The sequence below is a fragment of the Cnephaeus nilssonii genome, assembly GCF_951640355.1.
Source record: "Cnephaeus nilssonii genome assembly, chromosome: 10".
Lineage (NCBI taxonomy): Eukaryota > Metazoa > Chordata > Mammalia > Chiroptera > Vespertilionidae > Cnephaeus > Cnephaeus nilssonii.
The window spans coordinates 56989935-57007831 of NC_137081.1; the positions used below are offsets into that span (position 1 = coordinate 56989935).

Consider the following 17897-nt stretch of genomic DNA (forward strand, 5'->3'; position numbering starts at 1 on the left):
CTTGTACACCAGCCCCTGGCTGACTGCCATTGAGGACAGTGTGGACTCACTTGGTGGATAGGTGAGGGGCTGGGTAGATTTTAGTGGTGTTTAGGAAGATCTTGGGAACCTTGGCTCTGGCTTAAAAGGAAGGAAAAAAAAATCAGTAGGCTCTTCGGAGCTGTTCTACTTGGCGCTTCTGTGGTTAGTGGGTGGCCACAGTGGCTGTGTATGTACAGTATGTGGTGAAGAATCCACACAGTTCTCTTTGCTCAGCCAAACTGTGGTCCAATAGGCTGAGAGGTAGAGTTTTCTCTTGGAGGGAAAGGCTTTCCTACGAGCACTCCTGGATAGTGGCCATCCATGGTTTATGCTGCCTCCGCTTAGAAACGAATTGAGATAAACTAATTTCCTACTTGCTCTTTAATCCCCCACGATTGTCAGTCGATCACTTCTACAAGGTGTCTCTGAGCTAAATTATTCTTTCTCAGCAGTCCAAATTTGGGCACAGAATAGAGTCGCAGCGTGTTGGGAGCTGTCTGTTCCCCTTTGGGACTCCTTCCATTTACTTCTGGGCTTTCATCTCTTCAGCGGGTTGCCATTGTTGGGCATGCTTGGCACGCCAGTGTGGATGGAAGCAGACTCTGGAAGGAAATACTTCTGAAATGACTGGTGGTATTAAAGCTACTATTTAAAAGTGACCCTTCGTAAATACTTGGGTTATCTTTAGGCCGTCAGTGCTCTGCAGCTCCAGGAGCCAGAGAAGCTGCGGAAACACTGGCCTGTGGCTCTCGCCGTGGTTTGTGTTTAGATATTCTTGCTCTCCCGCCAGTGGCCTCGTGACACGTCTCGGCTTTAGCTGCCTTTCTTCTGCCCAGGCCCACGATGATTGTGGAAGCTGGGAATGGTGTGCTCTGCCACAGAGAGTGCGGGGGAGGGAGTGAGTGTTTGAAAAGCCAGTTCTGGTTCACAGAACCACAAAGAAATGTTTCGGTGTCTACCTTCAGGGTTGACACCTGGAGCCTTTCTTTCTTTTTCTTTTTTTTTTTTTTTTTTTAATTTCTCTATTGATTAAGGTGTCACATATTTGTCCTCATCCCCCCATTCCCATCCCAAACCCCTCCCCACGCATGCCCCCACCCCCCTGTTGTCCGTGACCACTGGTTAGGCTTATATGCATGCATACAAGTCCTTTGGTTGATCTCTTCCCCTTACCCCCACCCTCCCCTACCTTCCCTCTGAGGTTTGACAGTCTGATCGATGCTTCCCTGTCTCCGGGTCTGTTTCTGTTCATCAGTTTATGTTGTTCATTATTTCCCCTAGATGAATGAGATCATGTGCTACTAGAAATACACTTATAAGAACCGAAAATGAGACAAGCAATAATGGTTATGCTGAGAGGCAAATGAATAAGGACACCTGGAGCCTTTCTGTGGGCTCAGGGACAATGACCCAAACTCCACCCGCTCATGGTGACTGTTGGATCTTAAGTTTATGGCTAATAAGCCTTCTTAAGGGTCTGAAATTTAGGAGTTAACAAATTCTTGTGAATCCTATTAATTAGACCGATAGGGGAGAGAAGATATACCATGCAAAGGTCAAGTGATAAAGACTGGAATGCAGATGCACAGGGCTTATGTTCATGGGATGGAAGGCATGGGGTTCCTTTCTTCATTAACCTTTCATGGAGTTCTGCTAGGGCCCTGGGACATGAATTGGGAAATCGGGGGAAAGGGAAATAGCACTATGAGAGATGCTTGGGCTCTGCCCAGTTTCTCACCCTTGAGTATCTTCCTCTCTGCGGCCTCATCTGAGCAGGAAAGGAAATAGTCTAGAAATTACCTTGTTCCCTCTGTGCTTTTCTCTGGAGTCGGCTAGGATAGGGAGCCAGGGAGGAGGAATTTGAGGAATTCCGCAGTTTTCACCTTTAGCTTTTGGGTTCCACAGTGCCTGGAGGCTGGTTCTGTAAGACAGTTGTTCAGCAAATTGGCGCAGTGCCCATCTTTTGAAGGGTTTATCTCTGTGGTTTGAAAGCTTCCGGAAAGGGTGTGGCAGTGTGGTGGCGGCTTGCAGATGCTAAGCAGAGCAAAGACTGGCTACCTTGGAGGCCTGTTTGTTCCCTGAGTCCCCGAGAAAAAGGTCTAGAGGAGGGCACCGGAGGGGAAATAGAGGTGGGCGCTGGGTGCTGAAGCCGCCCCCGAGTTCCTTCTGTCCTTTCCCATCTAGCCCTTGTTTAAGGCTTCCGTTAAAACCAAAACTTTCCATATAGACCCTGGGTAGGCAGTCTTCGCTGGAGCAGGAACAACTAAAGGGTCAGGAATACCTCTCTACACTGGGAACAGACCTAGGCAGGAGCATTCTGTAGGTGGTCCCATATCCCTGGCTCTCTCCTAAACCTGAACAGGGAGTGACTTTATGAAATGTGTATAATCCACCAGGACATTTCCCCTCCTCCTTCAGACTGTGGTACAATTACTTTCCGTGACTGGAGCGTCCCTCAGACACGGGCATTGTCAGTATGCGGGGTGAGGTGGGGGTATGTTCTCTGCACAAGAATTCCTCAGTAGGTCATTTCCATTAGGCCTTGTAATTGTTTGCTTTTCTGAAGCAGATTCAAGAAATTTGAAAACACAAATGAAGAAAGGGGTCATTCTTTTCCCCACGTTCATAGCCCTTCAGGAGTTGCTTCACAGACACGGCATCTGGGTTAAAGGCAAGTCTTTGATCCATTCAGGGATCATAAAAAAACACGGAAAAGACAGACCGATATTGTCTTAGGTCAGTACCTCATAATGTTAGTCACTTAAACACAGACTGCGTTTTTGGCTTTGAAATGGAAGGTGTGGCTGCTGCAATAGGCTTCATTTACAGGGATTATTTCACAGACAGGGAGTCAGCCAGACACAAAATAAACAGATGGCACTTTTTCCCTCTCTCAGCTCTAGCAGTTCAAGTGCAGTATGACTTCGGAATCCTTATCACCTTCAGCAAAGCAAGAGGGGGAAAATGATGTAATTCGCTCTTCCCCACTGCCTGCTGAGCACGCCGTTCTTTTCCCAATAGGAGAGAAACGGCAGCAAAGACCAGGGGCATGGTTTTCACTGCCGAGCAGCGAGCCCCGTATGACCCCTGTCAGCCGACTAGAGTCAGGCACTTACTGTGTTTTGATCGTAGAAGCTAAAAGTCCTTAAATCAACCATCCAAGGAAGGACCACTTGTAAGAGCCCTGCTGTTCTATAATGTATTAATTCCCCATTTCAGGAACTCTTATGTTTTACCTCTTTCTTCTAGCAAACAAACAAGCAAACAAAAAGCCCAGCACACCCCAAGAAGGATGGATTTTCCACACTTGTGAGCCCGGGTAGGTGAGCAGATGTGAGGCCGCGGCAAGCTGCTCTCGGAGGGAGTCGTTTGCACAGACATGCTGGCTAGGTGACTAAGCCTTGCCTTAAGATCTCCTGCTGACATTTAAAGACTTTTTGGGCTCAGTCTGCTCTGAAAACCAGCATCATGTCTCTTCCCACCTCTGAATCCTTTCTGTGAAGAGAAAATTCATTCTGAAGCAAATAGTCCTCAGGCTGGTGGTGCTCCTGCCAAGTACTGAGGCGGTTGAGGGGTATGTAATGGTGAGCACAGGAGGCTCGGTTCGTACCCTCATGGTGCTCACAGTCTAGAGGAAAGACTTGGACATTGAACAGGTGTACACACATGTTTGTGAGTGTGGACAGGTGGTTCCTACTTTAAATTTGGCTGTGTGAGCAAAGGCTCTTTGAGGAAATGACGTGTAAGGAAGATCTGAGGGGAGCCTAAGAACTAACTAGGGAGTTGGTGGGGGGTGTGGCAGGGAGGGAACTAAGCATTCCAGGTGGAGGGAATTCCATACCTAAAGGACCTGAGACCCTGAGGCAGGAAGAGGCCTTCTAAGAACTGAAGAGATCTGGGGGAAGGCTGAAGAGGCAGAGATCAGATCCACCAGGACTTTTGTAGGCCAGATGAATGATTGTGTCAATTTTGAGAGGAGTGGAAGCCAGAGAGCATCAGGCTTGTACATCTGAATAAGGGTGGCATTGGCTGAGTTAGGGAACCTTGAGGAAGAACACATCTGGAGTGGAGGCATCATGAGTTCAAAACCTTGGAAATCCTAAAACCATTATTTTGTTGTCATTTGAATATAATGTGATCTCATTCAAATTTATCTCTTCTCTCTCTTAACTCCTAGAACACATTTTCTCCTTGGCTTTCCAACTTCACCAAGTATCAATTTCTCTGATCAGAAAAAAAAAAAGAGTGATTTATATGAGAGCATTTGGGCACTTGGTGTATTTCAGCCCTGAGCACATCGCCTGCCTGCCTGCTGCCAGACCGTCAGATGCCCTTCACGAGGCGTTCCGGACGGACCTCTGTGTTTCTGTCGTACGAGCTGGCTTGCTGGCAGTGCTACCTGGCATTGCAAAATCCTTCCTTAAGCCTTTGTTTAATGCCAGAGACCTCAAATGCTTTCAGATTCTGGAGAGGTGCCAAACTGTACTCTCGGATTAGGAGACCATGGAAGGATTCCCATATCTATAAGCCCTAATATAAGCCGTCATTTCGAATGAATGAATCATTGATACTGTTGGAAGGAGTCCAGAGATGTTTGGCGTTCCTTTTTTAGCCTATAAAGTTCTGAGCTGTTGGACTTTTATAACCACCCTCTAATAACCATGTGTGTGGGTTGTTGTTTTTTTGTGTTTTTTTTTTTTTTTTGTGATACTTTGAGGTGAGCCCATAAGAAATTCAGGCTGTTCCTGGGATCACAGTTAGAGGCTGGTTTCCTTGTAGCATTTCCTCATTTGTTTGTTGTGTCAAAGACGTTAGTAGGAAATGTGGGGTTTTGTGCACCATTTAGAATGATGATCAGTTTAAAAGCCTTAAAGCATTAGGGAGAGCATGACTAGACAGGTGCGAGGGAGAGAGGGAGAACATTGGGGAGAAGAAGTCCAAGTTCGTCCTGTTGTGCCTGGTTTGCTCAAGTCCCACTTAAAACGCACAGGTGAACGCTTTTACTATGAGGTACAAGAGTATCCCAAACTGTGGACAAGTTTGAAAAGTCCACGGCCCTCTTTGCTCTGCCTCTTCCTCTGCCAGGCTAGGATTGGGCCATGAGACTAGGTGTGCCCAGATAGCGAGGTGTTACCCAGAGCAAAACAGATCTTTTCAAAGATTCGGCTGTGGTGAACCCCTGGATCCCGAGCCTGCGCCTCTGGTTGGGGAGCCAGCCCTGGATCCTCCCAAGGGGCATTGAACTCTGCTGCTCCCAGCCAGGTGCAGGCGAGTGTGCTCGCTAGGCCTTGCTCGGAGATACAAAGGGCACGCGGTGCCAGCCATAACACTGAGTAATGCTGGGAGGTGCCTTCTAGAACAGACAATGTGGGCGAGCTCCTCAGAGAGGGAATACCTCTGGCTTGACTTTTAAATGACTAAATTATTGAAATGATTGTTAGTTAGGTGGAGTAGACTTGCCTTCTGCCAGGACACTTCCTGGTTATTTGCATAGGCAGGTGTGAAATACTTCCTATCAGCTGTGGCGCCTCCTGTGTATGCGGTGGGAAGACGATTATCCTTGCTGTGCACCGTATTCATATCATAGTCTGTGAGGTGAGAGGTCTGCAGACACTTACCTTTGGCCCGAAGAGGGGTTTTGTGATAATTCTCGTACCCTTACTCCCCTCCCACCACAATCCCGCCCCAAGTAAAATATCACAGGCCCACACATGTTATGGTTATTCCCAAAATTTGACAGGACTTTATAAAACAGTGAGTCATGGGCGTTCTGGGGCCAGCTGTGTTCCTTAGAATTGTGAATATTAAGATCTGAAAATGCTGCTACCTTGCTTTTAACTTTGTTGAATTAGTAATCCTAGCTTGGAAAATCCTTTTGGCATCTCTTTGACTATTCCACTTTGCCGGATCAAGTTGCCAAAGTGTCATTTAACCAACGTGTATGCGTGTGTGCAGGCGTGCGCATGTAGTCATTTTTCTGTTCCTAGGAATGAATCTAGGGTCTTTATATTTGTCTGTATATGAAAAATAGATACATGAAGGGCTCTGCTCATTAGTTATGTGGGAATGTACAAATTCAGAGGGTGAAATGTGGATGAGAAACAAAATAGGACGAAGTTGGTGAAAGTTTTATATTTCCCCATGAGCTAACTGCTGGACTGAGCTCATGGCTCCTCTATATCTGAGTTTGAGTTAATAATTACATATCATTAACAGCTGTCTTTCCTCCTTTTTTTTTCTTTTCACTTGATTGTGAAGGGGAGGATATGAAAACTGTTGTTTTTTTGACATCTTACTGAAAAGGATCACTAACTTAGAAGTAGTTAACCCTAATCATCTATATTCAACCACCATAGGAATATAAAGATTCACAGAGACCGAGAAATGAATGAACCCCTTTGACTTAGTTTATGACCCCATAGTGAGTACAGTGGGTTGAATTTCACTAAAGACCATATTTACTTGAGGCTGTTCAATTCTGGCAAAATTCTTTAGGTTACAGTCCAAACCTCTGACAGTCCCCATGTCCTGTTAGAAACTACCGACCTTGGAAAGGTCTTGCATCTGTGGATGCAGAGTTCAGTTTGGGCTGTAACTGTAAAAGTAGACTTCACTCTGAGAGCACATTAGAAAAAGTATTATTATTGCGTGTTGTTGTTTTTTTTAAAATTTGACAGTTTTTACTAGAACCACAAAGTGTCATTAATAACTTGGTCCTCTGGACCATCCGTTTCCATAGGATCAATGACCAGTGAGCCCTCTGTTGTCTAGAGTTACAGCCGTCCCCTGGTACCCTCTGGAGATTGGTTCCAGAACACCCCCCCCCCTGCCAAGTCTGTGGATGCCCAAGTCTGTTATATAAAATGGCATAGTATTTGCATACAACCTATGCGCATCCTCCTATACACTTTAAGTCTTCTCTCGATTACAATACCTAATCCACTGTAAATGCTATATAAATAGTTGTTGTATTGTTTAGGGAATAATGACAAGAAAAAAAGTCTGTATGATCATTGTAGGCTTAACTACATTGTATAGACACATCAGCAACAACATAACTTTTTTTCCCCCCCAAATATTTCTCTCCGAGGTTAATTGAATCTGTGCATGTGGAAACCGTGGGTATGGAGGGCCAATGGTATTTGTTTATAGTTGTTCCTAGTGCACCGTAGGTATGGAAAGTTAAGTAATTTGTATTCTTTAATCCATTATCAGTCTATGAACAGCTAATCAATCTCCTATTTTATTTTACCTCTTCATCCTAACTCTAACCCCTCAACCCCAACTTACTGTTAACAGACACAACCTCTTTAATGTGTTAGGTATGTATTTTTGGATATATGTAGTCTTTAAAAAACATTTAGGGTTTTAAAATAGATGCTTATGTTTGAATTTACAGAAATTGCGTTATTGCACCGTTTTTAAATATAGCCTTTCTAATTCCCTGCTGTAGATCACAAACAAATCAATATGACATACTAACACCCTCCTCCCTTCTGCCCATCCGTTTCTCTCCAAAGAATCATCACCTGTCGGGCAACATAGTTGGCAGCCCTCAGCCAGCTTTGTGCCATTCGAGAGTGGCAAGCATGTCTAGACTCCCTAGAAATATTATCTTTCAACTCGCTTTTGGCAAGTGTAAACTTTTTGCTGGATTATGTCAACAGATATATATGTTTCTCATCCTCATCGAAATAAATTGGTGCTGGAATTTCTCTTGGATTTCTCTAGGCAGGGAAAATAAAGACCATCTCTTGGGTCATTAAAGTTTTTGCTCATTAAAAATGTCTGAGGGCTTTTGAGTCTCGGGGGTGAGTTGGTGACATACATATACTGTCAGCGGCTATTTTGGATTTTCTGCTTCCAGGCATGTCTTTGCTCTTGGATAAGCCCCTTGTGGTTTTCAAAAGAACTAGCAAGTCAATTATAAATAGAAGGCCTTGTGTCTGTGTCTGCATGCACTTACTCTGTGGGACGAGGCACCCACATTTCAGTGGGCAGTGAACTATTTTCACTTTGAAGAGGGAAGAAGAAAGATTAAGAATGCCATTTTCCCCCCTTTTTGAGATAACCCACATCTCCGCGCACACCCACGCAAATCTGTGTAAATGAACTTGACATTTTCAAAGACCTTACCTTAAGGTCTCTTAAAAGCACAGCCACCCGACCGGTTATTTTAAGAAAGAAGCAGTTATCTCACAGACCTGTGGCAGAGGGTTCAGGATGAGAAGGCGGACGGTCTGTGCCTTCGACCATCCCAGGGAGCTCGGAGAGCTGAATGTCCTTATATGAACAGTGCTAGGGTGACCGCGGCCACGGCTAACTAATCAGTGGCTTCTAGGACGTGGCTGTTTATATTATATTTTCACTTTCCTTCCCTGCTAGTAACTAGTGGAAACTGTTGTGACCAGCAAGGCTGAACTAATCATTCGAACAAGAGGGCCCGGGGGAGAAAGAGCATATGAAAAATGAGACTGCAAACGAGGGTTTCAGAAAGAGACAGGAGTCTGCTTGGGACTGCTTCCCTGATGATACATTTCTGCCTCTTTCCATTGCGTCTTAGACCCACCAGGTGCGGGCTGTGCCTTGGATCCCATCTGTGACCTTATTGTTCAGACATTGTTCTGTTCCCTTTGTCTTCTTGTGCCCTCATCCTCCGTAACTGGTGCCAAACTTTTTTTCTGCCACTTGAAAATATGTAAGCAGCTATGAATTTCCATTGTAATTAACGTAAAATCTTCAGTGTTATTACTGTTAAAAAATTAGTCTAGGCATCTCTTAAAGTATTGATAATAAGGGTTTGTAATTTTAGACTTGTGAACTCTTACCTTGTGGTATATTACTGAAGCAGACCAGTAACAGCAGGAACGTGACCATTTCTTGGTATTACTGGTTCATGAAGATTTGTGTGGAACTAGCAGGAATGGGCATTAACAGCTGCCATATATAGGTTGTCCCTAAAAAACGTATACACACTTAACAGCTAATAGCTCAATTTTGAAAACGCAATGTATTTTTTTTAAAAGCTTTATTGTTGAAAGTATTAAGTATCTCCCCTTTTTTCCTCCCACCCTAGGCCTTCACTACCCTGTTTTCTGTGTCCATGGGTTATGCATATATGCATCAAGTTCATTGGTTGATCTCTTCCCACCCACCCTCCCCCGCCTTCCCTCTGAGGTTCAGAAGTTTGTTCCATGCTTCCATGTCTCTGGATCTATTTTGTTCATCAGGTTATTTTGCTCACTAGATTCCACGTATGAGTGAGATCATGTGATACTTGTCTTTCTCTGACCGGCTTACCTCGCCTAGCATAATATTCTCCAGGTTCAAAACGAAATGTATTTTAATAAACACTGCCTTTATAATTATTCAAAGTGTGTATTCATTTTTTTGGGACACACTATATTTAGGAACCATCCTTTTTCTTACACAAAATAAAAGAGATGAGCATTATGTTCTGGTAAAACATTTTATTTTGATGCAGGGATTAGGAGATGAGAGCCCACTGGGCCGAAGATAACACGTAAACCACAGTGGGAGAAATTCATTTTCTGGAGCCTGTGGACAAATGATAACCAGTCTTTGGCCTAGTAGAATCTAAAAGAGTACACAGCTTATATAAATGAGTTTATATACTGAGAAGTGATTATTATTTAGTAGTTGGTCAGGTGAGAGATACAAGACCACAGAATGTGGACAATGATCTTGGAGAAACTGTCTTATTCCCCCGCCCCCCACCCCATGGGTATATAATCCATTCAGTGACTCCCCCTCTTCCTCTCTATCCTTTTGCAGATGAGAAGCCCAAGGTGAACCCCAAGCTGTACATGTGTGTGTGTGAAGGCCTCTCCTGTGGGAACGAGGACCACTGTGAAGGCCAACAGTGCTTCTCCTCACTGAGCATAAACGATGGCTTCCATGTCTACCAGAAAGGCTGCTTCCAGGTCTACGAGCAGGGGAAGATGACCTGTAAGACCCCGCCGTCGCCCGGCCAGGCCGTGGAGTGCTGCCAAGGGGACTGGTGCAACAGGAACATCACGGCCCAGCTGCCCCCTAAAGGTTCTCACGCACTTGTCTGTTTCTAGATGGAGGATTTTTGTTGGTGGTGTGCTGGTTCTCTGTGGGTTAAAGATGGGAGTGGCTCCAAGGCTTTCCTCCAACTCTTTGAACCAGAGGCATTGGGTGACAGGGAAGATGGTTCTAGGTGGAGAAGAGAAAGGCACAACCTGTAGAACCTAAAAGGAGGATGGACATTTTTGGGGAAAGTCAATAAGGCGATGTCCACCTCAAGGACATCTTGGCTGGCCAGGTCTCTCTCAGCAGTTACACGCAGGTGGACAACAGTTCCTGATACCTTTCCAGTTAATGAGCCAGGATGCCATTCAACATTTCTGAAAACATTCTGCTTAGTCAAGAGTTGAGTGTGTAGGGAGGAAAATGAAACCTAAGACTTAGGTGCCTGAGTGGAAAACCTCTTTATAAGGAAGGAGACAAAGAAAGGCTCACTCAACGCTCACGTCCTATTCCCAGTGGTGCATCACTGAAACATGAAGCTGTGTGAGACTTCCCACGAACCTTGGAGTTGATGTGGAATCTTCTCTGTGTCATATTCAATGTGGATTCCATAGCCAATGGAAATCAGTCCTCCTCTGAAGTTGTTTCCCCATAAAATGAGCCTGAAATTGCTATCTCAGAATTCCTACAAATATTAATGTACCTTAGTCTGTGTAGATTCACTCTAAGGCAAATTTACTTTTAATAATATCGTACATTTTTAATAGGCATGGTTATTTAATTTTGCTCTCACAAAAGAAGAATCAACCCAAAAAATGGAGTAGGAGAAGCTAGTGGGAGCATCCATTGCTGGAAATGTCAGCCAGCAAGGGAGAAGACAGAAAAATGAAAAAGACTGATGCACGATCACATTACAGTAATTGTTGAAATTATGGTGATGACCTTCAGGCATACAGAAAAGGTTAAATTCTGATAAGCAAATAGGTTTGAATAATAAAAGACGGTTTTTAAAAGAGAGATTAGGTATTTAAATGGTTACAGCTAAAAGGCTACGTGATGGAATACAGCTGTACTCTTAAACTTTGTGAGTTTACTTGTTATTAATAGAGTGGGGAGACATGAAGAAATGTCTGCATTCACACAAAAATTATATCTCTACTTTGAAAAATTCCTAGCCTCTGAGTTGTAATAGAAAAGTTATTTTCTTTACTTAAGGAATTTCTAATTTAATTAGAGAGGTGTAATATTTATAATTTAATGTTGTATATAATTAGTTTTACACTTTATAGTACAAGTGATACGTGCCATGGGGTATTTTGCCAAGTGGTTGATTAAATTAGTTGGATTCGGAAAGTTAAAAGAAATGTATAAAGGAAAGTAGGCTTGAGATCGGATCACTGAAGGGGCCAGGAACATGGAAAATAGTAAGTCACATATGTTGGGAAGAATGGGGCTTGGAGACAATGTCATGAAGGGGTCTGAAATTCAGAAATAATTATTGTTTTGGGATCTTTTAATTATGGACATTCACTATCCAAATAAGAAAATTTGATTGAATTCACTAGGCAGGTAGAAAGTCTTTGAGAATATTTGCTTTAGTGGTGTGTGAGTGTTGAGTGAGTGCATGAGCATTTGGATGGATAATGTAAGAAAGAATGCCTGAAGAGTCAGTGAATGAATGTTTTGAATGAGTGAATGAATGTTGAAGACATTGAGTAAAAAAACAGATGAAGGAATAGGTTCCTAGGCGAAATCATGATATAAAAAGGTCAATGAGAATTCAGCAACAAACATCTAGGATACGTTGGAGAGATTGGGCAATTTGGTCTTAACTCAGCACTGTCTAGGGAGAGTAGAGCATAATGTCTGTCTGCAAGGGGCTGATGATAAAATATCCGTACAGATCAAATCCAAGTTAATGAGAGTAGCACTGGAGATTTGTATAGTACTCTATATTTTAAAAGCACTCTCATATACATGCATTAATATAGTTGATTCTCAGTGGAATTTTTCCAGTTGTGTCTAAATGAATACTAGATAAAATGACTGGGCTATTGGCCAGGTGTTAGGAAGTGTGTTAGTTTTAACACTTTGTGACTTGGGAGACTTTGTGGTCAGGATCTGGAGCTACCTGTTAGGGTATTGGTTATCAATATTAAACAATAAGTAAACAGTGACCCTTACAACCGTTTTCGCCCCCATTTCCAGAGAAATCCTTTTCTGGAACACAGAATTTTCCCTTGGAGGTCGGCCTCATCATTCTGTCCGTAGTGTTCGCAGTATGCCTTCTAGCTTGCCTACTGGGAGTCGCTCTCCGAAAATTTAAAAGGCGCAACCAAGAACGCCTCAATCCCAGAGATGTGGAGTACGGCACCATCGAAGGGCTCATCACCACCAATGTTGGAGACAGCACTTTAGCAGTGAGTTGTGACCCTCGCATCCCAGCCATAATGAAGATGGCTGAGGATGCCTTCTTATTTTGAGCATGAAAGCTAACCAGTAACTGGTGACTGGACAGTGTGCACACAATAGCACTGGCCGTGCACAGCCTAAGCAAGCATACGCTGGCACCTGCCTGGTCTCCCCTATTTGAGAACATTCATTTTAGACTGTGTTTATATTAAATGAGAGATGGGATTCACTTTAGCAGATTTTGGGGGAGTAAGGGCAAAGGGCCATGTTGGCGGTGGGGGTGAGAGGGAAACTTTGGAATTGTTGGTACTCAGTTACGTTTTTCTTTTAGCAATAAAAGTGCTTTTATAAAAAGCACCTTTTGCTTAGTATTAAAAATCACTTTTCCTTCTAGATTTTTTTAACACCCTGTAATTTAAGACTTTAAAATTTGACATTCAAAAACGAAGCTATTAAATTTTTCACGCTCCTGTGCTGCCCCCTTGTGGAGTGCAGTCATGTGGCTAAACCAGGGATGTCCAGGAGAAATATGTGCAGCACATATGTAATTTTGAATTTTCTAGTAGCTACCTTAAAAAAAGTAAAAACAAAACAAAACTCCAGATGATATTAATTTCAACAATATATCTAACCTATTATATATAGTTATCATTTCAACATATAATGATAAAGAATAACTAATAAGATATTTTACTCCTTTTTTAAACTAAGATTTCAAAATCTGATATGTATTTTACACATACAGCCTACAGTAGTTCAGACTAGCACAGTTCACTTGCTCAGTGTCAGCATGTGGCTAGCAGCTACCCTAATGAACAGCACAGGGTTAGAAACTATTGTATTTATATGCTTTACAAGTACTCTTGTGTATTTTTAAATGAGGAAATCACAGTAAAAAGTGACTGTCTTCCTTTTTTTTTTTTTACAATTTAAAATTGTTTTTCAAGGGTTATTGTTTTTAAAAATAAATATTTTTATTTATTTCAGAGAGGAAGGGAGAGGGTAAGAGAGATAGAAACATCAGTGATGAGAGAGAATTATTGATCCACACCCCCCCACTGGGGATCGAGCCCACAACCTGGGCATATGCCCTGACGGGAAATCGAACCGTGACCTCCTGGTTCATATATCGACTCTCATCCACTGAGCCATGCCAGCTTGGCTCAAGTGTTAATTTTAAAGAAACTTTAAAAAGTGGAAAAGGGAATTATTTGCTGTAAATGGGTTATCGTAAAGTGCAAAAGAGAAAAGTGTTAATGTTCTAAAAGAATACTATGCTGAGTCTGCCTACTCTGAAAAAGGCATCAGAGTAACTAGTGAGTGTTAGAGAGGTGTTAAAAACATACCCGTACCAAATCAAGGTTCCTTTTCATAATCTGATGAATTGAAAGACAATCAAGGTAATCATTTTGTAATGGGAGTCAATGTTATTTAATGCCATGATCATGTGTCACTTAAGATCATCTTGTGTTAAATCTTCTAGACCATTGGTTGGCAAACCGTGGCTCGCGAGCCACATGCGGCTCTTTGGCCCCATTGAGTGTGGCTCTTCCACAGAATACCACGGCCTGGGCGAGTCTATTTTGAAGAAGTGGCATTAGAAGAAGTTTAAGTTTTAAAAAATTTGGCTCTCAAAAGAAATTTCAATCGTTGTACTGTTGATATTTGGCTCTGTTGACTAATGAGTTTGCCGACCACTGTTCTAGACAACATGCTTAAAAGTGTCTGACATTTCTGTAGTTCAGCCTGACCTGCAACTTCCTTTTTACTGGAGAAGCCTTGCCCTTGACAACCTTTGTGGCTCGGTCCTACACCTGGACCATTTTTGGTGAGCTGTTAAAACATGGGGTGATAGCTATTTAAATTGTAGTACAGCAGAACTGGGAAAAGAGGAGAGAGGACATTTTATTTCAAAAAGTAGAGGATTACAGTTTTTTGTTAGAAAAGTACTTAGAGGTTAATTTCACATTTTGAGGGAAATTAAATAAATTTATTGAATTAGCAGCAAGAACATACAAGGCTGCCCAGGCTGGTGTGGCTTGGTTGATTGGGCATTGTCCCATGTACCAAAAGGTTGCTGGTTCGATTCCCTGTCAGGGCACATGCCTGGGTTACTGGCTTGATGTCTAGTAGGGAGTATGTGGAAGCTGATTCATGTTTCGCTCTCACATTGATGTTTCTCTCTCTCTCTCCTTCTCCTTTCTTCTCTCACTTAAAACCAATAAAACATCTTTTTTTAAAAAGAAGATAGACGGATGAATCCTGACAAAGATTTAACAAAGCAAGATTCAAAAATATATTTGTCAGAACTTCATTCCTTAGAACAGCTAACATAACTAATCACCATGGACAATATTAGGAATATCTTGTGCAAATTATTGTTTAAATAGTTTTTATAATTTTGAAAGAGGGATGGGAGTGTATGCTAAAATAGCCTTCTCAACTCAACCATGTTAGGTGCGAGTATGGTGCGATATAACAACACAGTAAACAACACTACTTAAAACAAGTTGTCCTTATTGGTCTTCATACTCGCTCATTTAAGCAATATGTTCATGTATGATTCAGCAAAGCACATCTTCCTAAACAGCTCCCCCACGTTGAAAAGCAGCCTTGGGGCCCCAGAATTGAAGTAGATGTTTGGATATCTTTGGTTGATTTCCTCCCCATCCCCATCCTGGGGACGAGGATTATATATTATGGCAAAAATAACATATTCGTTTAATTTCCTGGATTATTCTCTCAAAATATTGAATAAATAAAGAGAAAAAAAGAACATCAAATAGATGGTTAGGGGGATGTGGAAGTCTCCTTCATCTACACTCAATTCCTGTTGATTATCCATTTTGTGGTTTTAAGGATTCTAAATTTTTCCTTTGGATACTCAGCTTTTGGTAATTTTGCTGATCAACAATACTTCACAGTGGTACTCAGAATAAGTAAAAAAAAAAAAGAAAAAAAAAAGGTGAAATTCAAACAAATTAGTGTATCACATTAACAGGCCAGCTAAAACGTTTGGGAAAGGATGAGGAATGTCAGCTCACTATGACTGCAACCTTACCACCATCACCAGGGGCTCAATAATGTATATTGCAGGCAATCCACTTCTGATACAGAAAGACCTCTGCTTCTTGGCTGCTTTCTAAGAAGGAAAAAATTTATGAATGAACTAATGGGGAATCTTTTTCATAATATGTTATTTGCTAGAAGTAGATTTGGGGCATGGTTTTATGTTTCCAATGAAAGCTTTAGTTTTTCTATGAGTCGTGGCTAACTCCCATCAAGAAATGACACATAAGGTGTTAATTTTTTTGACCCCTTTGCTCCTCACTCACTTAAAAGGGTAACACCTCCATCTAGGTAGCCCCTCTCTGCTGGAGTGTAGCAGTTGAATGTCTCTGTTCTCTGTGACAAGCAACCTGAGCGCCATCTGTTCCTTATTCCTGATTTGTATATTTTTCATGAAAGCCCCTTAGTTGGCATATCTGCCAGTTACTGACAATCAGAGTAGAATATGGTCAATTATGCCCAGCTCTTTTCTCTTCTTTTTGCTCCACGTGGTCTTAGTTCTGCTACTCTCCCTGTGCTCAGCTTAGACTTTCTAATTCCCGTCTTTGACTTTGTCCACTCGACTTCTTTATATGTTTAATTCTAAAACTATGGGTGCATAAAAGGACCACATAACCCTCAGGAAAACCTTTCCTGTATTAGGGAAAGGATGGGCTTCTGGTTTTTCTAATAAAACCAGTGCTTCTGATAGCAGCTGTTCACGCACACCAGTGGTGGCCAGGTTGCTGCTGCTGTGGGAGTTAGAATGCTATGCATGCTCGTGCTCTAATTCGAGGGCTATTTCTCAACAGTGTCTTTTCTCCTTGTCTTGAACCACAGGATTTACTGGATCACTCGTGTACATCGGGAAGCGGCTCTGGTCTTCCTTTTCTGGTGCAGAGAACAGTGGCTCGCCAGATCACACTGTTGGAGTGTGTCGGTAATTCATTTTCTCTTCCTTTGCGGGTTATGTACGGTGTTATTTGTGGTCCTGGAAGTAGGATGGCACTTGGAAAAATCTGTTTCTTGTTTCCTAACATCGGGAGATGGGGGGTAGCCCTGTGGTGTGGCTTTGTCTCTGTTCTCTGTGTGACTTGTGTTGGAGCATCTAAACTTGCACAAGTCCTTGTCAAAGGAGTCTGTCACTAGTTAGTAGAGCCCATGCTTAGTCAAAAGCTTTCAGTTGTAAGTACACCCTTTGGGATGCCAGAAATTCTTGAAACATGAATGAATAGGGCTGCTCCTCATTGTAGGTATTGAATGATCCGAGGTAGGCTTTAGGACCATAAATTTGCTTGTTGCAAGTTTCTAATTCCTCTCACTCTTCCCCTGCCTTTAAAAATAAGGAAATAATTTGTTTAAACAAGATATATGTATTTCTCTATGGCCACTCACAGTTTTTCATATAGAAACATATTTACGCGTAGATGTAATCATTGTGTACAATTTGTGTCATTTTTTTTAGTTTTAAGCTCACACACATTTCCCCTTTTTGTACACATCATTAATATTTTGAAAGACTGTTTAATAATCATCTATTGAAAGTTCACTTTTCTGTAACTGTACTACTTGAGAGATTTTGCACACATTGCTTCATTCTTTTGAGTCCTCAGAATAAATTCCTAGGAATTAGGATTTCTGGGTCAAAATTTAAGACTTTTTTATTGCTTGTTTTATATATTGCCGGGTTGCCCCCTACAAACATGGTGCCTAATGCTTTTATTTATTTTTATAATTTTTTAAAAGATTTTTAAGTTGATTTTTAGAGAGAGAGGAAGGGGGGAGAGAGAGAGAGAGAGAGAGAGAGAGAGAGAGAGAGAGAGAGAGAGAGAGAGAGAGATGTGAGAGAGATCAATGTGAGAGCAGAACATCGATCAGCTGCCTTTGCACACACCCCCTACTGGGGATTGAGCATGTGCCCTGACAGGGAATCGAACTGGCAACCTTTCGGTATATGGGATGATGCCCAACGAACTGAGCCACATTGGCCAGGGCCCTAATGTTTTTATTTCAAAGTCTCATTTTTAATGAGTTGTGGTGGATATTTGCCAGCCACATGATCGTTTTCATTAATTTCTCCTTTAGACGCCATGCAGAGATGACCACAGTAGTGATAATGGGTTGGCAACGTCTCTGTCCTCTCCTCCTGATTTTCCTGGTTCCTCTGGGCTGGACTCGGCAGCTTTGGGGGAGGTGGCTCCCTCCACCACTTGGCTGCTGTGCTCTGGCTTTTCTTGCTGTTTTCCTGGAAACCAGGACACCCCCAAGCCCAGTAGTAGATGGGGGAACGGACAGGGATAGTAAGAGCAGCAAGTCCCAACTCAGGCACACAGGCGGTCAGCTGGAGCCTGTTGCCTTTTCTCTAGGTCTCCAGCTACTCAACTGTTTCTGAACACCACTTC

General features: G+C 42.5%; 1 protein-coding gene across 2 annotated transcripts in view; it reads left to right on the top strand.

Annotated features, from left to right (window-relative positions):
• Nucleotides 1-17897, top strand: part of ACVR1 (activin A receptor type 1) — a 129425-nt gene that overhangs the window by 84434 nt on the left and 27094 nt on the right. For both annotated transcript variants that reach the window (XM_079782914.1, XM_079782915.1), the window contains exons 4-6: nucleotides 9817-10080; nucleotides 12244-12455; nucleotides 16336-16435. In XM_079782914.1, coding sequence (XP_079639040.1) covers nucleotides 9817-10080; nucleotides 12244-12455; nucleotides 16336-16435 — 576 coding nt within the window. The remainder of the gene's footprint in view (nucleotides 1-9816; nucleotides 10081-12243; nucleotides 12456-16335; nucleotides 16436-17897) is intronic.